At 44.2% G+C, this 22946-nt stretch overlaps 1 protein-coding gene across 4 annotated transcripts in view; it reads right to left on the bottom strand.

Annotated features, from left to right (window-relative positions):
- The window catches only part of fam135a (family with sequence similarity 135 member A), a 257651-nt gene that overhangs the window by 138785 nt on the left and 95920 nt on the right, over positions 1 to 22946 (bottom strand). For all 4 annotated transcript variants that reach the window (XR_013576591.1, XM_078541854.1, XM_078541856.1 and 1 more), the window contains 2 exons: positions 5763 to 5889; positions 232 to 385 (listed from right to left, as the gene is read on the bottom strand). Coding sequence is in view for 3 of the 4 variants with exons in the window: in XM_078541854.1 (XP_078397980.1) it covers positions 232 to 385; positions 5763 to 5889 (281 nt within the window). In the remaining variant the exon portion in view is untranslated. The remainder of the gene's footprint in view (positions 1 to 231; positions 386 to 5762; positions 5890 to 22946) is intronic.

The following is a 22946-nucleotide window of genomic DNA, read 5'->3' as shown; positions in this document are numbered from 1 at the left end:
TCAGTTCTTAGAGACAAGTGAAGTTCTTTTACTACCTTACATACAGTATAAATTGCTGTTCTCCCCTTATATTGGTATTCTTGAGAAGTGTCCTGATGAATGCAAGACAAAAAGCTGAGACATGTCGGTTTTTTCAGCAATACTGAATATCTGATAGCCAGTTTAATGTTTTGGTGAAATTCATAAGTCAGAAAAAAAAATTCTCATTTAAATGAATCTACAACAACTTACCTAGCTCCATCCTGCGAGACGTAGGTAATTCTTTTGTAACCATGGTGAAGTAGTTGAAAAGGCCTTTGTAAGCCAGCAGCAAGCTTGAACAGAGATTGTAATGGAAATTGTAAGCATGTTGCATGCAGCTTTCTGGCACCACAAAATTGCTGCCCTGAAAACGAAACAAGTTTGGTGGAAATTAATTGTGCGTACTCAAATGGTGCAAGTGTGAAATAAAGAGCGCAAGGTCGACATGCAAGATTGTTAAATAGTTAATTTTAAGTACAATGTAGCTATGGTCAAAGTGAGCTGAATTCACAAGATGACTCCCATCCTAAATTCCATGAAAAACACCTAAGCTGATGGCCTACAATGAAAAACCTCCACCTGCACAACTTCTCACCTTGGGTGTTAGTTGACATACACAAACACATTTTCTTTCTTAGCCCCAGCAATGTGGTTGACTCTTAAATGCCCTTTGAAATTGCCGAGTAAGCCACTCAGTTGCATCAAACTGCTATGACGTTGAAAAGGAATAAAGACGGACGGACCACCGGGCATCGGCCTAGGCACCAAAAATGACAACGGCAAACCCAGCCCTGTCAGCCTGGCAAAGTCTTCCTTACTAATATCTGGGGACTTGTGCCAAAATTGGGAGAGCTGTCTTGCAATAGCCTGACAACGTCATACTCACAGAATCATACCTTAGGATGTCCCAGACACCACCATCACCATCCCTGGGTATGTCCTGTCCCACCAGCAGGACAGGCCCAGCAGAGGTGGTGGCACAGTGGTATACAGTCAGGAAGGAGTTGCTCTGGGGGTCCTCACAATCGACTCCGGACCCTACGAAGTCTCATGGCATCAGGTCAAACAAGGGCAAGGAAACCTGCTGTTTACCACTTACCGCCCTCCCTCAGCTGAGTGTTCCTCCATGTTGAACACCACTTGGAGGAAACACTGAGGGTGGCAAAGGCACAGAATATACTCTGGGTGGGGAACTTCAATGTCCATCACCAAGAGTGGCTCCGTACCACCACTACAGACCTAGCTGACCGAGGGCTAAAGGACATAGCTGCTAGACTAGGTCTGCGGCAGATGGTGAGGTAACCAACAAAAGGGAAAAACATACTTGACCCCATCCTCAGCAACCTGCCGTAGATGTATCTATGCATGTCAGTTCCGGTATGAGTGGCCACCACACAGTCCTTGTGGGGACGAATATTGAAAATATCTCCATCGTGTTGCATGGCACTACCCCCTACTAAATGGGATATATTTTGAACTGATCTAGCAACTCAAGGCTGGGGGAACCATGAGGTGCTGTGGGCCATCAGTAGCAGCAGAACTGTACTCAACCACAATCTGTAACCTCATGGCCCAGCGTATCCCCCATTCTACCATGACCACCAAGCCATAGGATCAGCCCTTGTTCAATGAATATGCAGGAGATGCCTAGGAGCAGCACCGGGCACACCTAAAAATGAGGTGTTAACCTGGTGAAGCTACAACACAGGATTACTTGCATGCCAAATGGCATAAGCAGCAAGTGATAAACTGAGCGAAGTGAATCCACAACCAATGGATCTGATCCAAGCTCTGCAGTCCTGCCACATCCAGTCGTGAATGGTGGTGGACAATTAAACAACTCACTGGAGGAGGAGGCTCCACAAATATCCTCATCCTCAATGATGGGGGAGCCCAGCAAATCAGTGCAAAAGATAAGGCTGAAGCACTTGCTACAATCTTCAGCCAGAAGTGCCGAGTGGGTGATCCATCTCACCCTCCTTTGGAGGTCCCCAGTTTCACAGGTACCAGTCTTCAGCCAATTCGATTCACTTCACGTGATATCAAGAAACGACTGAAGGCACTGGATGTTGAAAAGACTATGGGTCCTGACAATATTCCCGAAGACTTGTGCTCCAGAACCTGCCGCGCCCCTAGCCAAGCTCTGCCAGTACAGCTCCAGCACTGGCATCTACCTGGCAATATTGCCCAGGTGTGCCCTGTACACAAAAAGCAGGACAAATCCAACCTGGCCAATTACTGGCCCATCAGTCTACTCTCGATCATCAGTAAGGTGATGGATGGGGTCATTAACAGTGCTATCAAGCGGCGCTTGCTTAGCAGTAGCCTGCTCACTGACGCCTAGTTGGAGTTCCACCAGAGTCACTCAGCTCATGACCTCATCACGCAGCCTTGGTTCAAACATGGACAAAAGAGCTGAATTCCAGAGGAGAGTTGAGAGTGACTGCCCTTGTTTTCAAGGCAGTGTTTGACTGAGTGCATCATCAAGGAGCCCTAGCAAAACTGGGGTCAATGGGAATCAGGGGGAAAATTCTATGCTGGTGGGAGTCATACCTAGCACAAAGGAAGATGGCTGTGGTCGTTGGAGGTCAATCATCTTAGTTCCAGGGCATCACTGCAGGAGTTCCTCAGGGTCATGTCCTAGGCGCAACCATCTTCAGTTACTTCATCAATGACCTTCCTTCCATCATAAGGTCAGAAGTGGGGATGTTCGTTGATGCTTGCACAATGTTCAGCGCCATTCGCGACTCTTCAGATACTGAAGCAGTCTGTGTCCAAATGCAGCAAGACCTAGACAATATCCAGGGTTGGGCTGACAAGTGGCAAATAACAATCGTGCCACACAAGTGGCAGACAATGGCCAGCTCCAACAAAAGAGAATCTAACCATCGCCCCATGGCATTCAAGATTACCATCGCTGAATCCCTCCACCATCAACATCCTGGGACTTACCATTGGCCAGAAATTGAACTGGACAAGCCATATAAATACTGTGGCTACAAGAGCAGGTCAGATGCTTGGAATTCTGCGGAGAATAACTCACCTCTTGACTCTCCAAAGCCTGAGCACCATCTACAAGGCACAAGTCAGGAGTGTGATAGAATCCCATTTGATTGCCACACCATCCACAGACATTCACTCCCTCCACCACCAACACACAGTGGCAGCAGTGTGTACCATCTACAAGATGCACTGCAGGAACTCACCAAGCCTCCTTTGACAGCACCTTCCAAAACCACGACCACTACCATCTAGAAGTACAAGGGCAGCAAATACATGGGAGCTCCACCGCCTGGAAGCTCCCCTCCAAGCTACTCACCATCCTGACTTGGAAATATATCACCATTCCTTAACTGCCACTGGGGTCAAAATCCTGGAATTCCCTCTCTAACAGCACTGTGGGTGTACTTCCACCACTTGGATCGCAGTGGTTCAAGAAGGCAGCTCACCACCACCTTCTCAAGGGCAAATAGGGATGAGCAATAAATGCTGGCCTAGCCAGTGACACTCACATCCCATGAACGAATATGGATTATAATTTCCTTTAATTCCCTTCCTTTTCTTATTCACGCAGCATACGAGAAATTCCAAATTTGAAATTTCCTGGCTCGCCGGACCCGTCTTTGTAGAAAGACCCCCGAATGTTGTGACCTTCACTCTGGACGGGTCCAGTGCGGATGGTTTCGGGTCCGCAGACCCTAGAAGCAGAGTGTAGGCCACAGTGGCAGCCAAGTGTCAAGGCGGGTTGGTTCAAAGGCCTACCTCAATTCTCTGGGACTTTGTTCCAGTTATATTGAAGGTTGTTTGGCCCTCAAGCCCTCACCCCTCCCAACCCACTCTCCATGCCATCTCCATACCGCCCCCACATCCAATTTCATAGTCCCTTATACCCTCCACGCTAACTCATAGCCCTATTCCTGTTCTTAGATTCCTATGCTCTCTCCACAGGTGCTGAATGACCTGGCCTAACTGTTATTCCACCATTTTCTGTTTTTGTTTCAATACAAGCTCCTGATTTTAAATCTCCTCTCCTTGCATATGCCCTGTTTAATTATTGCCAAATTTAAATCAGCAATTGGAACTTGGAGAAAAAGTTGTCAAACTCATCAATGTTGGAGGTGACTGCAATAATGGATAGGAATGTACTGGTCTTAGCTTCAGAGTATAAATACTGGCATAGACAAGCTGGGCCAAATTGCTGACTTTTCTGCTGCAGATTCTATGTGAATAAAGGAAACAAATCAACTTAGGAACAATCCAGGAATGAAAAGTGAAAAAGAGCAATTTCAGAATTCCCTCAGTCAACCTTTAGTTTCAAAGTGGGGTGTAAATTCTAGTCTTATACATATAATATAATACATGGTGCTGCAAAAGTTATCTAATTCAAGTATAAGGTATATATTAGAATATAAAACAAGTTCTGTCTTATTAACTTGAAGACTAAGTTTTTGATTCAACATTTTAAATTATATATCAGTAAGCATACTGCATTTTAGCTTGCGGAGGGATCTGAACAAAAAAGAACAGAAAGAACATCTCAGCTTTTCTTCCTGGCAAATTTATGCATCACATTGAAGTTCGTAAGAAAGTCAGCAATTTAAAAACAACACAGAAGCCATCAATAATAGGTCTTTCAAAAAATAAATCTCTGTCTTTTAGGGGTGGATCTTTTCTTCCAAGTGGTTTTCTTCTCCACTTTTATGTCTCTCAAACTAAATCTGATTCAAATAAGAAAAATTCTCATTCAACTATAACAGCTTTTCTGTCTTGTATATTGGAAACCAGATGACATGACAACACCCCATCCCTTTCCCACTGCACCTTTCCATTCAAATGCAGGAGGTGTAACACCTGTCCTTTGATCTCCTCTCTCCTCACCGTCCAAGGTCCCAAACACTTCTTCCAGGTGAAGCTGAGATGTGCATGTACTTCTTTCAATCTAGTCTGTTGTATTCGTTGCTCACAATGTAGTCTCCTCTACTTTGGGGTGACTTGGTCACAGATTCGGTGACCACTTTGTGGAACGCCTCCATTCAGTCCATAAGCATGACCCTGAGCTTCCGGTGGCCTGTTATTTTAATTCTCCACTTGCTCTCATGCTGACATTTCTGTCCTTGGCCTACTGCACTGTTCCAGTGAAGCTCAATGTAAGCTTGAGTTAAAGCGCCTCATTTTTCGATTAAGCACTTTACAGCCTTCCGGACTCACTGAGCTCAACAATTTCAGACCGTAACTCTGTCCCCCATTTCCTTTACTTTTCTTTGCATGTTTCAGTTTTCCTCTTATTTTTTGAATTCTTACAGTAGCACACCTGCTCTTGATACATCTTTTGTTTCTATTTTGCCTCATCACCATTCTCTTTAGCCCTGGAAGGTTAACTCTTCTGTCATTCTACCTCTCCTGTCAGACCTTCCTTTTGTCTTTGTCCCACTCACCCCTTGCTCAAAACGTATGACATTTCTAACATTTCCCAGTTCTGATGAAAGGTCACAGACATGAAACGTCAACTCTGTTTCTCTCAACAGATGCTGCCATCAGCTGCTGAGTATTTTCAACATTTTCTGATTTTATTTGAGATTTCCAGCATCCCCAGTATTCTGCTTTTAGAAACATAACTAATTGATGATGCAATAGTAGCCAAAACTAGATTGCTGAAAATGTTTCGCCAAAGCACAGTTACAAAAAATTCTGTTCACCCATTAACTGAGCAGTCTCAAATTAACTGGATTATGTTGTCTTACATCAGGCGACAGCTGTTTTGTATAGCTACTGCCAAAAACCACGCTCTCAAGGGAAGGAATGCCATAATCCTTGCTTTGAGCTGGGGCATTCCTGTTTAGCCAAGTGTTCTTCATTGGGCGAGGAAAGCTAAATAGGAAACAAAATCAAATTTGGTATCAGCATAAGGTCCGAATGCCAACCACCAAGGTGTAAAAGAAAAGTCAATACGAAGAAATAGACTTTGTTTTTAGTACTGGAATCAATGCCAAAATCAAGCATTCCCAGAACAGCTATGACAGAAGTTAGGTCCACTGCAAGGCCTACTGTGGCCCAATACACCTTGACTCAAACATTAGTTTTAATACTTGATGATATTTCAGTTTTCCACACCTTGATGTTTCTGATTCAGAATGTTAGTTAGCTGCCAAATTATACCCAGTTTTAAGTTGTACCCTGAACGAAACTGGGTAAATTAATGCTATTTATGACCTTTAGAATCAAGTCAGAGACACAAACTACAATGACGTAGGTAGATACTGAATTCAGACCGCAAGCAAAAAAGGCATTGTTCCAAACAATTGTCACTGCGAGACAAGTGGTCGTGAGGGATGCCATAAAGTGCGGAGGAGCAAGGGTGACAATAAACCACTCTACGATGCAGGGAAGAATCGAAAAAAAGATATTCTAAATCTGAAAAGTAATGTCAGAGGATTTGAGGAACTACAGGTAAGTGATTAATTTATTTTATAACAAAGTCAAGTGTAGAATATTTAATTGGGTTAGTATTCAATTAATCACATTTAGAGGATAAAATTAAAATTAACTAGGGGATCCTAATGTTAACATGTTTTGAATTCTCAGTGAATTAAAATCTGGCATTCATTAATAATAAATAAAGGACTTAAGAAGCAAAGAAAGGAACGGAAGAGTGAAGAGCAGAAACTGGAGTAGTTTAAAAAGGAGTCACTAATTTTAGTTAATTTTAGTCACATAATTAAACAGATAAAACAGAAGTTATATAGGAATGCAGTGCAACTGGTGTGTTTTAAGTGCAGCAATTGAGAACTTGTGGAGGGCACTGTGACCCCAGATAACCACAGCTTCAATACGCGAATGCATCATGGGGAACTTCAGCAAGAGTAGTTAAGCTGGAGTCTAAGGTACAGCATTTCAGGGCATCAGGGAACAGGAGAGTTCCCTGGACACTCAACAAGGAGGCAGTCACCCTTCTCAGGATAGGTAATGGCACGGGAACAAACATATAAACATACGAAGTAGGAGCAGAAGTAGGCCTTTCGGCCCCTTGAGCCTGTTCCGCCATTCAAGAAGGTTGTGACTGATCTGTTCAAGTTCCACATTCCCATCTACCCCTAATAACCTTTGATTCCCTTGCCTAACAAGAATCTATTTACCTCTGCCTTGAAAATGTTCAGTGGCCCCGCCTCCACCACCTTCTGAGGCAGAGTGTTCCGAAGTGCACAACCCTCAGAAAAAATTTCTCCTCATCTCTGTCCTATAAGGATGACCCCTAATTTTAAAACAGGGTCCCCTAGTTCTGGACTCACCCAGAAGAGAAAACGTCCTTTCCACGTCCACCTTGTCAAGACCATTTAGCATCTTATATACTGCAGTCAAGTCACCCCTCACACTTCTAAACTCCAGTGGAAACAAGCCCAGACTGTCCAATCTATTCTGATAAGACAGTCTGATCATTCCAGGTATCAATTGAGTAAACCTCCTCTGAACTGCCTCCAACACATTTACATCCTTCCTTAAATACCGCACACAGTATTCGAGATGCATTCTCACCAATGTCTTCTATAACTGAAGCAAAGCATCTTTACTTTTATGTTCAATTCCTCTAGCAATAAAGGATAGCATTCCATTAGTCTACTTGATTACATGCTGTACCTGCATACTAACCTTTTGTGACTCATGCACGAGAAATCTAGATCCCTCTGCACCTTGGAATTCTGCAGCTGTTCTCAGTTTAAGTAATACTCTTTTTTTATTCTTCTTGCTCAGTGAACAATTTCACATTTTCCCACATTATAGTCCAAAGAACAAAGAACAAAGAAAAGTACAGCACAGGAACAGGCCCTTCGGCCCTCCAAGCCTGCGCCGATCATATTGCCTGTCAACTAAAACATTTTGCACTTCCGGGATCCGTATCCCTCTATTCCCATCCTATTCATGTATTTATCAAGCTGCCTCTTAAACACCACTATCGTACCTGCTTCCACCACCTCCTCTAGCAGCGAATTCCAGACACTCACTACCCTCTGCGTAAAAAACTTGCCCTGCACATCTCCTCTATAGTTTTCTCCTCTCACCTTAAATCTATGTCCCCTAGTAATTGACTCTTCCACCCTGGGGAAAAGCTTCTGACTATCTGCTCTGTCCATGCCACTCATAATTTTGTAAACTTCTATCAAGTCGCCCCTCAATCTCCGTCGCTCTAGTGAGAACAATCCGAGTTTCTCCAACCTCTCCTCATAGCTAATAACCTCCAGACCAGGCAGCATCCTGGTAAACCTCCTCTGCACCCTCTCCAACGCCGCCATATCCTTCTGGTAACGTGGTGACCAGAATTGCATGCAATATTCCAAGTGTGGCCTAACCAAGGTTCTATACAGCTGCAGCTTGACTTCCCAGCTTTTATACTCAATACCCCTGCCAATGAAGGCAAGCATGCCATATGTCTTCCTGACTACCTTATCCACCTGCGTTGCCACTTTCAGTGACCTGTGGACCTGTACACCAAGATCCCTCTGCCCGTCAATGCACTTAAGGGTTCTGCCATTTACTGTATAATTCCTGCCTGTATTAGACCTTCCAAAATGCATTACCTCGCATTTGTCCGGATTAAACTCCATCTGTCATTTCTTTGCCCAAGTCTCCAACCGATCTATATCCCGTTGTATCCTTTGACAATCCTCTTCACTATCTGCAACTCCTCCAACCTTAGTGTCATCTGCAAACTTACTAATTAGCCCAGTTACATTTTCCTCCAAATCATTTATGTATACTACAAACAGCAAAGGTCCCAGCACTGATCCCTGCGGAACTCCACTAGTCACAGCCCTCCATTCAGAAAAGCACCCTTCCACTGCTACCCTCTGTCTTCTATGACCAAGCCAATTCTGTATCCATCTTGCCAGCTCACCTCTGATCCCGTGCGACTTTACCTTCTGTACCAGTCTGCCATGAGGGACCTTGTCAAAGGCCTTACTGACATCCATGTATATAACATCCACTGCCCTTCCATCGTCGATCATCTTTGTCACTTCCTCAAAAAACTCCATCAAGTTAGTGAGACACAACCTCCCCTTCACAAAACCATGCTGCCTCTCACTAATATGCCCATTTGCTTCCAAATGGTAGTAAATCCTGTCACAAAGAATCTTCTCCAATAATTTCCCTACCCCTGACGTAAGGCTCACCGGCCTGTAATTTCCTGGATTATCCCTGCTACCCTTCTTAAACAATGGAACGACATTGGCCATTCTCCAGTCCTCTGGGACCTCACCCGTAGCCAGTGAGGATACAAAGATTTTTGTCAAGGCCCCAGCAATCTCCTCCCTTGCCTCCCTCAGTACTCTGGGGTAGATCCCAACTGGCCCTGGGGACTTATCCACCTTAATATTCTTCAAGATGCCTAACACCTCTTTTTTGATCTCAACATGATCCAGGCTATCTACGCACTCTTCCCTAGACAAATCGACCGCTAAGTCCTTCTCTTTGGTGAATACTGATGAGAAGTATTCATTTAGTGTCTCTCCCATTTCTTCTGGCTCCACACACAGATTCCCACCTCTGTCCCTGAGTGGGCCTACCCTTTCCCTGGCTACCCTCTTGCTTTTTACATATGTATAAAAGGCCTTGGGATTTTCCTTAATCCTGATTGCCAGTGACTTTTCATGACCCCTTTTAGCCCTCCTGACTCCTTGCTTAAGTTTCTTTCTAGTTTCTTTAAATTCTCCACGGGCTTCATCTGTTCCCAGCCTTCTAGCCCTTACGAATGCTTCCTTTTTCTTTTTGACTAATCTCACAATATCCTTCGTTATCCAAGGTTCCTGAAACTTGCCATGCTTATCCTTCATCCTTGAGGAACATGCTGGTCCTGAATTCTTATCAACTGACGTTTGAAAGCCCCCCCACACGTCAGTTGTTGATTTGCCCTCAAACATCTGCCTCCAGTCTAGATTCCTCAGTTCCTGCCTAATATTGTTATAATTAGCCTTCCCCCAATTAAGCACCTTAACCCGAGGACTCCTGTTATCCTTATCCACCAGTACCTTGAAACTTACTGAATTATGGTCACTTTTCCCGAAATGCTCCCCTCCTGAAACTTCGACCACCTGGCCGGGTTCATTCCCTAATACCAGGTGCAGTATTGCCCCTTCCCTAGTTGGACTATCTACATATTGTCTCAGGAAGCCATCCTGGATGCACCTTACAAATTCTGCACCATCCAAACCCCTAGCACTAAGTGATTCCCAGTCAATATAGGGAAAGTTAAAATCACCCACCACAACAACCCTGTTGCTTTTACATCTTTCCAAAATCTGCCTACATAACTGCTCCTCAATCTCCCGCCGGCAATTGGGAGGCCTATAGTAAACCCCCAACATTGTTACTGCACCCTTCCTATTCCGGAGCTCTACCCATATTGCCTCGCTGCATGAGCCCACCGAGGTGTCCTCCTGTCGTACAGCTATGATATTCCCCTTAACCAGCAGTGCAACTCCCCCACCTCTTCTACATCCCTCTCTATCCTTCCTGAAACATCTAAATCCTGGAACGTTTATCTGCCAATCCTGTCCATCCTTCAACCAAGTCTCTGTAATAGCAATATCATAGTCCCAAGTACTAATCCAAGCTCTAAGCTCATCTGCCTTGCCTATTATACTTCTCGCCTTGAAACAAATGCATTTCAGACCCCCAGTCCCACTGTGTTCAGTAATTTCTCCCTGCCTGCCCTTCCTCTTAGTCCTACTGACCATATTCACTGGTTCCCAGTCATTTATTTCACCTGCTGACCTATTGCTCTGGTTCCCACCCCCCTGCCATACTGGTTTAAACCCTCCTGAGTGACACTAGCAAACCTCGCAGCCAGGATATTGGTGCCCCTCCAGTTTAGATGCAACCCGTCCTTCTTGTACAGGTCCCACCTGCCCCGGAAGAGATCCCACTGATCCAGATATCGGAAACCCTCCCTCCTACACCATCTGTTCAACCATGTGTTCAGCTGCACTATCTTCCTATTTCTAGCCTCACTGGCCCGTGGCACAGGGAGTAATCCTGAGATTACAACCCTAGAGTTCCTGTTTTTTAACTTTCTGCCTAACTCCCTGAACTCCCGCTGCAGGACCTCCTCACTCTTCCTGCCTATGTCGTTACTACCAATGTGTACCATGACCTCTGGCTGTTCTCCCTCCCCCTTCAGAATGTCCCGTACCCGATCAGAGACATCCTGGACCCTGGCACCAGGGAGGCAACGTAACATCCTGGTGTCTCTTTCATGACCACAGACGTGCCTATCTGAGCCCCTGACTATAGAGTCCCCTATGACAATTGCTCTTCTGTGCTTTGACCCCCCGTGCTGAACAACAGAGACAGCCGTGGTGTCACTGCTCTGGCTACTGCTGTTGTTTTCCCCTGATCAGCCATCCCCCCCAACAGTATCCAAAATGGTATACCTGTTAGAGAGGGGGATAGCCACAGGGGATTTCCGCACTGACTGCCTGCCCCTTCTAGCGGTCACCCATCTATCTGTCTGTACCTTGGGTGTGACCACGTCTCCAAAACTCCTGTTAATGACACTTACCGCCTCCTGAATGCTCCTAAGTGCATCCAACTGCTGCTCCAACCAATCCATGCAGTCTGTGAGGAGCTGCAATTGGGTACACTTCTTGCAGATGTAGTTGTCCGGAACACTTGAAGCGTCACAGATTTCCCACATCCCACAAGTGAAGCACTTCACTCCAGCAACTGCCATTTCTAGAACTATTTAATAAATTAATTTAAATCTAATAACTGCTTATTGACTCCTTATTAACTATACATTCCCTACGGCTAGATTTCTACTCTAAATGCTAAATTCTAAGAACAGTAATCCCCTGATTCTGGTCTAGATACCTTCTACTTATTAATTAAGTGATTAATTTATTTGGTTTAATTAGTTTAACAATGTTTTAGTTTCAAATTCAGTGTAGATTCTCTACCAGCCAATCAGGTTACAACCACCAGATTTTTGCCCACTCACTCAACTTATCTAAATCCGGCTACAAACTCATGTCTCCTTCACAACATTTTTTCCTACCTATCTTTGTGTCGTCTGAAAATTTAGCTACCATGCCTTCGCTTCGCTCATCCACATCATTGATGTAAATTGTAAAAAGTTGAGGCCCCAGCACAGACCCCTGCGGGACTCCACGCGTCACATCCTGCCAATCGGACAAAGGCTCATTTATGCATACTCTCGGTTTTCTGCCAGATAGCCAATTCTCTATCCAGGCTATGAGCTTTTATTTTCCACAATAACCTTTGATGTGGCACCTTATCAGAAGCCTTCTGAAAATCCAAGTGCAGTACATCTACAGGCTCCCCTCTATCAACTGCACATGTTACTCCTTCAAAAAACTCTAATAAATTGGTTAAACAGGATTTCCCTTTCATAAAACCATGCTGACTCTCCCTGATTACCTTCAACATTTCATAATGCCTAGCTATAACCTCTTTAATGATCAGCTCTAACACCTTCCCCACGCCAGACATCAAGTTAACTGACCTATAGATTCCTGTTTTTTGCCTCCCTCCCTTCTTGAATAGCGGGGTTATATTTGCTACTTTCCAGTCTGATGGAATCTTTCCAGAATCTAGGGAATTTTGGAAAATTAACACAAATGCTTCTTCTGCCTCCTTAGCCACCTCTTTTAAGACCACAAGATGAAGTCCATCTGGGCCTGTAGACTTGTCAGCTTACAGCTCCATCAATTTACTCAGTGCTGCATACCTAGGGATTGTAATTTCACCAAGTTCCTCCCTCCCCTCCATTTCCCAATTTACAGCTATCACTGGAGTGTTTTTTGTATCCTCTATAATGAAGACAGAAGCAAAATATTTGTTCATTTCATCTGCCATTTCCTTATTATCTATTAACTCCCCATTCTCACTCTCTAGAGGACAAACACACTTTACCTGCTCTTTTCCTGTTTAAATACCTGTAGACACTCTTGCTAACTGTTTTTACATTTCTAGTTAGCTTTCTCTCATATTCTAATTTCTTTCTCTTGATTAACATTTCCGTCATTCTCTGCTGTTATTTATATTCTGACCAATCATCTGGCCTGCCACTCATCTTTGCGCAGTTATATGCTTTTTCCTTACGTTTGATACTTTCCCCAACTTCTTTAGTCAACCGTGGTTGGTGGGTCCTCCCTTTAGATTTTTCCTTTACAGTAGGAATATACTTATTCTGAGTATTCAGAAATATCCCCTTAAATGTCTGCCACTGCTTCTCTATTGATCTATCCCCTAGCTTTGTATCCCAGTTCACTTTAGCTAGCTCAGCTTTCATGCGCACATAGCTGCCCTTATTTAAGTTTGAAATACTAGTCCCACTCTTCTCCCTTTCAAATTGGATGTAAAATTCAATCATATTGTGGTCGCTGCTACCTAGAGGGCACCTTACTCTGAGGTCATTAATTAAGCCTGTCACATTAAACAATAATAAATCTAATATAACCCGCTCTCTGGTTGGTTCCAGAATGTGCTGCTCTAAGAAACTTTCTTGAAAGCATTCTACTATCCAGGCTACTACTGCCAATCTGGTGCTTCCAGTTGATATGTAGATTAAAGTCGCCCCTGATTATTGCTGTCCCTTTATCACAAGTACCTAATATTTCTTCTTGTATACTTTGTCCTACATTGCGATTACTGTTAGGTAATCTGTAGACTGCTTCCACTACTGACTTTTTTCCCCTACTACTCATCTCCACCCAAACCGATTCTACATCCTGATCTCCTGAACCAAGTATGTCTCTAACTATTGCACAAATGCCATACTAGATTAACAGTGTTACCCTTCCACCTTTACCTAGCTTCCTATTCTTCTTGAAGGTCATACACCCTCAATATTCAGGGCCCAATCCTTGTCATCCTGCAGCCAGGTCTCTGTATTGGCTATCAGATCATATTTGTTTACTTCAATGTGCGCTATCAATTCGTTTACTTTGTTATGAATGCTACACACACTCAGATACAGAGCCTTTAGTTCAGGCTTTTTGTTATCTTTGTGACATCTAGTCTTGATTCTTTGCACATTCTTAGGCTTTTTTCTCTCCACTCCTTCCTGCCATTCTCCGGCCCTCATTTCCCATATTACCATTTTCCTCTCTTACCTCGACTCTACTCTTCGATATACATCTTTCTACATTATCAATTATTATTAAACCACTATTTAGTTTGAAACCTTCTATACTTCCTTATTTATGGGATTTGCGAGGACTCGTCCCAGCACGATTCAGGTGTAGGCCGTCCCAACAGTACACCCCCGCTTTCCCAGGTACTGGTGCCAGAGCCCCACAAACTGGAACCCACTTCTCCCACACCAGTCTTTGAGCCACGTATTCATCTCTATAATTTTATATACCCTATGACAATTTGCACATGGCTCAGGTAATAATCCAGAGATTATAGCCTTTGAGGTTCTGATTTTCAATTGAGTGGCTAGCTCCTCATACTCTCTACACAGAGCCTCTTTCCTAGTTCTACCTATGTCATTGGTACCTACATGGACCACAACAACTGGACCCACCCCTCCCACTGCAAATTCCTCTCCAGCCCTAAGCAGATGTCCTGAACGCTGGCACCGGGCAGGCAAAGCCGTCTGGACCCTCGCTCTCTGCTACAGAGAACAGTGTCAATCCCCCTAACTATACTATCCCCCTAACTATACTGTACCCTACTACCACTACATTCCTTTGTGCTCCCCCCACTTGAATGCCTTCCTATACCATGGTGAATTTGCTATTTCACCCTACAGCACCTACTCTCATCCAAACAAGCTGAAAGAACCTCAAACCTATTGGACAATTGCAGAGGATCACACTCCTGCCCTCTGGGTGCCCTTACCTGCCTTGCTCGCAGTCATACCCTCCTGTCCCTGACCACTGACCAAATCAGAAGATCCTATCCTAAGTGGTGTGACTGCCTCCTGGTATAAAGCATCCAGGTAACTTGCCCCCTCCCTGATGTGTCGCAGATCTGCAGCTCAGCCTGCAGCTCAATGACTCCGAGTCGAAATTCCTCCAGCCGCAAACACTTAGTGCAGACATGTTTGCCCTGGATCACAATGTTATTCAGGAGCTCCCACATGTTGCAGCCTTGACACATTATCTGTCCAGCCATCCTTAATGTGTTTTAAATAATTACTTAGTCATATTCATCACTAAGTTATAATGCTTTTTATATATGTTATGAACTTTACCACCAATTTGTGTACTATTTTAAACCTTAGGGATAGAATAGAACTTACCCACTTACCAGATACTCACCAAACAGCTAGCTCCTTTCCCTGTAGCAGAGCAGGAACCAATTCCTACAGGGTGAGAAAGATAGAAAAAGGAAACAAACACCTCTTTCCCCCCCTTCGCCAAACTCCGCCTCTCACCAAACTCCAAGTCTTCACTCAGTTACCTCAGCTGTACTCCATTTGCAGGGTATGACTGCAAGTCAGGCAGAAAAAGGAAAACTTTTCCCATGAGATGATTGCAGAAGAACAAGGGGACACAGATTTAAGTTTTTGAGCAAGCAAAGTGAGGAATGTGAGAAAGCACTAATGACCAGGCACTCATTGTCTCTGCTTCTACCACCACTGTAGGCAATCAATGACTTCAAAAGGAAATTGGATGGACATGAGGATTTGCAAGGTTTTGGAGATGAGGCAAAGGGAATGAGAACTGGCTCTACAGAGAGCCAGCGTGGACTTTTTTGGAGCTTGAGGACATCCTTCAGTGCTGTTATGACTTTATGACTATTAAGGAGACTGCAGGTGCAGTGCTGCAGGGCCCTCAGCCTTAGCCAAAAGGTGCAAAAGTCTCTGCGTGTGTATGGATGACAGCAAAGACTGCAGGATGTGAAAATTGAGCATAGCAGCTAGGTACAGGAAGCTATTCAAGTGGGGGAGTGAAAAAGAATGTGGTAGTGGTAGGGAACAGTGTAGTCAGGGGGATAGATACTGTTCTTTGCAACATTGACCAAGAGTTGGCAAGATCGCGTTGCGGGCCTGGTGCCAGGGTCAAGGAGAAGACCTTGGAATGGGAGGGGATGGACTCAGTTGTCATGATCCACATAGAGATCAATAACACGGATAGAATTAGATTCTGATGGAAGAGTTTGGAGGAACTAGTGTCAAAATTAGAACCACACAGGTAATAATCTCTGGATAGTTACATGGACCACACTAAAATTTGCACAGGGACTAAGAGATCAGAAGATTAAACGTGTGACTGAAAGAATAGTGTGGGAGGCAGGGGTTTTGTTTCATCGGACATGGGCACTGGCATCAGTACTAAGGAAAGAGGGAGTTTCTTTTTTAATTCATTTACAGGATGTGGGCATTGCTGGCTAATTGCCCTTGAGAAGGTGGCGATGAGCTGCATTCCTGAACTGCTGCAGTCCATGTGCTGTAGGTATACCTACAGTGCTGTTAAGGGGGGAGTTCCAGGATTTTGACCCCGCGACAGGGAAGGAATGGCGATATAGTTCCAAGTCAGGATGGTGAGTGGCTTGGAGGGGAAATTCCAGGTGGTGGTGTTCCCATTAATTCACTGCCCTTGTCCTTCTAGATGGTAGCAGTCATGGGTTTGGAAGGTGCTGCCTGAGGAGCCATGGTGAATTCCTGCAGTGCATCAGTGGCACAAACTGCTGCCACTGTTCGTCGGTGTTGGAGGGAGTGAATGTTTGTGGAAGGGGTGCCAATCAAGGGCTGCTTTGTCCTGGACGGTGTCAAGCTTCGGGTGTTGTTGGAATTGCACTCATCCAGGCAAGTGGAGAGTATTCCATCACACTCCTGACTTGTGCCTTGTAGACGGTGGACAGGTTTTGGAGAGTCAGGTGGTGAGTTACTCTCCGCAGGATTCCTAGCCTCTGACTTGCTCCTGTAGCTACAGTATTTATGTGGCCAATCCAGTTCAGTTTCTGGCCAATTGTAACCTCCAGGGTGTTGATAGTGGGGGATTCAGCGATGGTAATGTTATTGAATGTCAAGGGGCAACGGTTAGATTCTCTCTTGTTGGAGCTGGCCATTGCCTGGCACTTGTGTGGTGCGAATGTTATTTTTCACTTGTTAGCTCAAGTCTGGATATTGTCCATGTCTTGCTGCATTTGGACATGGACTGCTTCAGTATGAGTTGCGGCAAATGGTACTGAACATTGTGCAATCAGCAGCAAACATCCCCACTTCTGACCTTATAATGGAGGGAAGGAAGGTCATTGATGAAGCAACTGAAGATGGTTGGGCCGAGGACACTACCCTGAGGAACTCCTGCAGTGATGTCCTGGAACTGAGATGACTGACCTCCAACCAGGGGAGAGCTTTCTTCCTAATTCCCATTGACTCCAATTTTGCTAGGGCTCCTTGATGCCATGCTCTGTCAAATGCGGCCTTGATGTCAAGGGTAGTCACTCTCACTTCGCCTCAGGAGTTCAGTTCTTCTGTCCATGTTTGAACCAAGGCTGTGTAATGAGGAGCTGAGTGGCCCTGGCGGAACCCAAACTGGACATCAGTGAGCAGATTATTGCTAAGCAAGTGCCGCTTGATAGCACTGTTGATGACCCCTTCCATCACTTTACTGATGATCGAGAGTAGGCTAATGGGGCGGTAACTGGCGGGTTGGATATGTCCTGCTTTTTGTGTACAGGATATATCTGGGCAATTTTTCACATAGCTGGGTAGATGCCAGTGTTGTAGCTGTACTGGAACAGCTTGGCTAGGGGGTGGGGGGGGCGGCATGTTCTGGAGCACAAGTCTTCAGTACTATTGTTAGAATATTGTCTGGGCCAATAACGTCTGCAGTATCCAGTGTCTTCAGCTGTTTCTTGATATCATGTGGAGTGAATTGAATTGGCTGAAGACTGGCATCTGAGATGCTGGGGTCCTCCAGAGGGGGCTGAGATGATCATCCACTTGGCACTTCTGGCTGAAGATTGTAGCAAATGCTTCAGCCTTATCTTTTGCACTATTGTGCTGGGCTCCTCCAACATTGAGGATGGGGATGTTTGTGGAGCCTCCTTCTTCAGTGAGGTGTTTAATTATCCACCACCATTCATGACTGGATGTGGCCAGACTGCAGGGCTTAGATCTGATCTGTTGATGTGGAATTGCTTAGCTCCATCTAACACTTGCTGCTTATGCTGTTGGTATGCAAGTAGTCCTGTGTTGTAGCTTCACCAGTTTGACACATCATTTTTAGGTACGCCTAGTGCTGGTCTGGCATGCCCTTCTGCATTCTTCATTGAAGCAAGGTTGATCCCTTGGCTTGATGGTAATTGTAGAGTGGGGGAATATGCCAGCCCATGAGATTAGAGAGTATGGTTGAGTACAATTCTGCTGCTGCTGATGGCCTACAGCACCTCATGGACGCCCAGTCTAGAGTTGCTAGATCTGTTCAAAATCCATCCCATTCAGCATAGAGGTAGTGCTATTCAACACGATGGAGTGAATCCTCAGTGTGGAGATGGGACTTTGTCTCCACAAGGGCTGTGCTGGGGTCACTCCTACCGATACTGTAAAGGACAGATGCATCTGCAGCAAGCAGGTTGGTGAGGATGAGTGCAAGTATGTTTTTCTCTCTTGTTGGTTCCCTCACCACTAGCCGCAGACCCAGTCCAGCAGCTATGCCCTTTAGGGCTCAGCCATTTCGGTTTGTGGTGGTGCTACCGAGCCACTCTTGGTGGTGATTATTGAAGTCCCCAACCCAGAGTACATTCTGTGCCCTTGCCACCTCAGTGCTTCTTTCAAGTGGTGTTCAACATGGTGGAGCACTGATTCATCAGCTGATGGGGGCGTGGTACATGGTAGTCAGCAGGAGGTTTCCTCGCTTGTGTTTGACCTGATTGCATGAGGCTTCATGTCGGTGGGACAAGACATACCCAGGGATTGTTATGGTGGTGTCTGGGACACTATGTGTAAGGTATGACTATCTCATGCTGTTGCTTGACTAGCCTGTGAGACAGCTCTCCCAATTTTGGCACAAGCCCCCACATGTTAGTAAGGAGGATTTTGCAGGGTTGACAGGGCTGGGTTTGCTGTTGTCTTTTCCAGTGCCTAAGTTGATGCTGTGTGGTCTGTCCCGTTTCATTCCTTTTTATTGAGTTTTAGTGGTTCGATGCAACTGAGTGGCTTGCTATGCCATTTCAGAGGACATTTAAGAGTCAACCACATTACTGTGGATCTGGAGTCACATGTAGGCCAGATCAGGTGAGGATGGCAGATTTCCTTCCCTAGAGGACATTAGTTGAACCAGATGGGTTTTTACAACAATCAACAATGGTTTCATGGTCATCATTAGTCTTTTAATTCCAGATTTTTATTGAAATCAAATTCCACCATTGAACCCGGGTCGCCACAGCGTTATCCTGGATCTCTGCATTACCAGTGCAATGACAAAACGCCACACATCCCCCCCTGTTGGGAAGGTCTCCACTTAAACCGAGCTGGGACCAGTGCCCTGGCCAATTGAATAACTAGGGAAGTAGATAGGGCTGTAAACTGATAAAATGGGATGGGGGTATTCAGAAAAGGAATGACTGGGAAATTGATAAATAAAGAGAAAAGAGAATGAGAGCATAAATTAGCAAGAAACATCAAGAAAAAGGATTGTAAAAGCTTCTACAGGTATGCAAAAAGGACGAGATTAGCGAATGTAAACGTGCAACCCTTCAAGACAGGGACAATAGAAATCATAATGCAGAATAAGGAAATAGCAGAGCCAACAAACAAACATTGTGTGCCTGTCTTCATAGTCAAATGTCCAAGAAACATTCCAGAAATAAAGGGAAACCAAGGATGCCGCGAGAATAAGGGACTTTAAGAAATCAGTATTAGACTTAAAGGAATGAGTATTAGTAAAGAAATAATACTGGAGAGATTAATAGGGATAAAAGTTGACAAAATCCAAGCCTGATGACCTACATCCTAGCATTTTAAAAGTAGTTACCAAAATAGTGGATGCATTGTTCTTAATCTTCCAAAATTCCTTCTCATCTACCCTAACTGGATGTCCTTGTACTTGAATCACAATGTGAGCATACAAGTAAGCAAGCAATTTGGAAAGCAACTTGTATGTTAGCCTTTAATTCAAAGAGATTAGAGCGCAAGATTAAAGTAGTCTTGCTACAACTATATACAGTGAGGGGTCTTGGTGAGACCACATCGAAGAACTGTGTAAAGTTTTCATCTCCTTATGTAAGGAAGGATACGCATGCCTTATAAAAACAAAAGTTCAGAATACTGATTCCAGCAATGAGGGGATCGTCCTATGAGGAGAGATTGATTAGGTTAAGCCTACACTTCCTGGAGTTTAGAAGAATGAGAGGTGATCTCATTGAGATATATACAGTTCTTAAGGGGCTGGATAGTGCAGTTGCACAGAAAAGGTGGTAATGGGCCTTCTCATAAAATCTCAGGCTGAATAGCCTTTCTTTTCTCTATTTTGCCTGTTCTGGCTTTTTGAAGAAACTATCCAATTAGGCTAAATGTTTCCTGTGGCTAGGAATCTAGAAATAGGGAATCCAGTCTTAGAATAAGGGGTTATTCATTTAGGATAGAGATGAGGAGAAATTTCTGAACTCATAGATTATTAATTAGCCCTTCCTCGTTACATAATACTAGATCTAAAATAGCCTGTTCTCTAGTCGGTTCCTCAACATACTGCTCTAGAAAACTATCCTTAACACACTCCATAAACTCGTCCTCCACGGCATTAGTGCTCATTAGATTTACCCAGTGTATATGCAGATTGAAGTCACCCATGTTTACTCTATTACCCATGCTACATGTTTCTTTAATCTCCTGCTTAATACCATGCCACACACTACCACTACTGTTTGGTGGCCTATAAACAATGCTGACGAATGTTTGCTGCCCCTTGCTGTTGCTTAACTCCACCCAAACAAATTCCACATTTTGTACTTCCGACTTGAGAAGGAAGGAGGCCACAGGAAACATTTAGCCTAATTGGATAGTTCCTTCAAAAAGCCAGAACAGGCAAAATAGAGAAAAGAAAGGCTATTCAGCCTGAGATTTTATGAGAAGGCCCATTACCACCTTTTCTGTGTAACTGCACTATCCAGCCCCTTAATAATGTACTGATCCCATCCTTTATCATCAGTGCAACACCACCTCCTTTTCTTTTTTGCCTGTTGTTCCTAAATGTCAAAAATCCTTGAATATTCAGTGTCCAGTCTTGGTCACCCTGTAGCCATGTTTCCGTAATGGCAATTAGATCATACCCATTTACCGCTATTTGTACCTTTAAATCATCTACCTTGTTGCAAATGTGTGCAGGTTTGGTCTCCTTACCTTAGGAAGGATTTTATTGCCAAAGAGGGAGTGCAGCGAAGGTTCACCAGACTTGTTCCCGGGGTGGCGGGACCGTCCTATGAACAGAAATTGGGGAAACTGGGCCGGTGTTCTCTAGAGTTTTGAAGCAAGAGAGGTGATCTCATTGAAACTTACAAAATACGTAAAGGGACAGAGAGTGTAGATGCAGGTAACATGTTTTCCCTGTTTGGGGAGTCTAGAACGGGGGGATACAATTTCAAAACAAGACCCTCAGGAAGGTTTCAATCTAGCTGCCTCTTACTCTTCTAAATTCCAGTGGATACAAGCCTAACCTGTCCAACCTTTCCTTATAAGACAACCCACCCATTCCTGGTATTAGTCTAGTAAACCTCTTAGGACTGAGATCAGGAGAAATCTTTTTACTCAGAGGGTAGTGAATCTTTGGAATTTTCTAACCCAGAGGGCTGTGGAAGGCTCAGTCATTGACAGATTACTAAATAACAATCGCTGCTTTAAACGTACTCAATGACTTAAAGGGATATGGGGATAGGTTAGAAATAGGCATTGAAATGGGCGAACAGCCACAACCATATTGAATGGCGGAGCAGGCTTGATGGACTGAATGGCTACTCCTGCTTCTACTTTCCTAAAGGATTGTGAATCTCTGGAATTATTTACCCCAGGGAGTTGTGGATCCTCAGTCATTGAGCATATCAAGGCAGAGATTGACAGATTTTTGGATACTAATGGTATTGAGGGATATGGCAAAAGTGTAGGAAAGTGGCATTGAGGTAGAAGATCAACCATGATCTTAGTGAATGGTGAAGCAGGCTCCCAGGGACTATGCCTCCTCCTATTTATGTTCCTAAGTTCTTATATCACCGAATACAAATGAAAACAGAACAGCTTTTCCTTTTGAACAATCAGGCAAGACAGGGTGGGTAAGTGTCTATCACAGTGAACTATGGATCTCTGCAGGGCACATATGAACAAGTGCTATAATAATCTGGAAAAATATTGATTGGTTTGCTTGCTCACTTCTGAGAGCATTCAGAATCAAGTACATGGCATGGGCCTTGAGTCACTATCAGAAGAGGCAAAGGATCGCAAATTTGCTTTTTTATCTCTAATAATCCTGAAACTCTCATGGCTTTTTTTTTTGATTCTGGCCCATAAAATACCAGACCTAGGGAGCTCAGTTTCACAACTTGCCATGGTAGGATTTGAACCTTCTGGTCACTCACTAGTCCAATACTGTAAACCATGAGACTATAGTATCGTCACCACTTCAAAGTTCCTATATTTCTTATACAAACTCCTGATATGGATGTACATCATTGGATCAATATCATGGAATTCCCTACATAACACCATTATGCGAGCGCCATCACCATATGAGCAGCAATTCAAGGAGATATTAAGCAAAAGCAGAGAGAGAATCATTTTTTATGCAGTGAGTTATGATGATCTGGAATGCACTACTTGAAAGGGTGGTAGAAGCAGCTTGAATAGTAACTTTCAAAAAGAAATTGGAAGTATATATGAAAAGGAAAAAAGTTGGCAACAGCTATACGTAAACAGCAGGCAAGTGGAATTGGATAGTTCCATCAAAGAGCCAGAACAGGCATGACAG

Source organism: Cetorhinus maximus, chromosome 5, assembly GCF_964194155.1.
Source record: "Cetorhinus maximus chromosome 5, sCetMax3.hap1.1, whole genome shotgun sequence".
Lineage (NCBI taxonomy): Eukaryota > Metazoa > Chordata > Chondrichthyes > Lamniformes > Cetorhinidae > Cetorhinus > Cetorhinus maximus.
The sequence above is the reverse complement of the archived record's forward strand: the minus strand, read 5'-3'. Positions and strand labels throughout refer to the sequence as shown.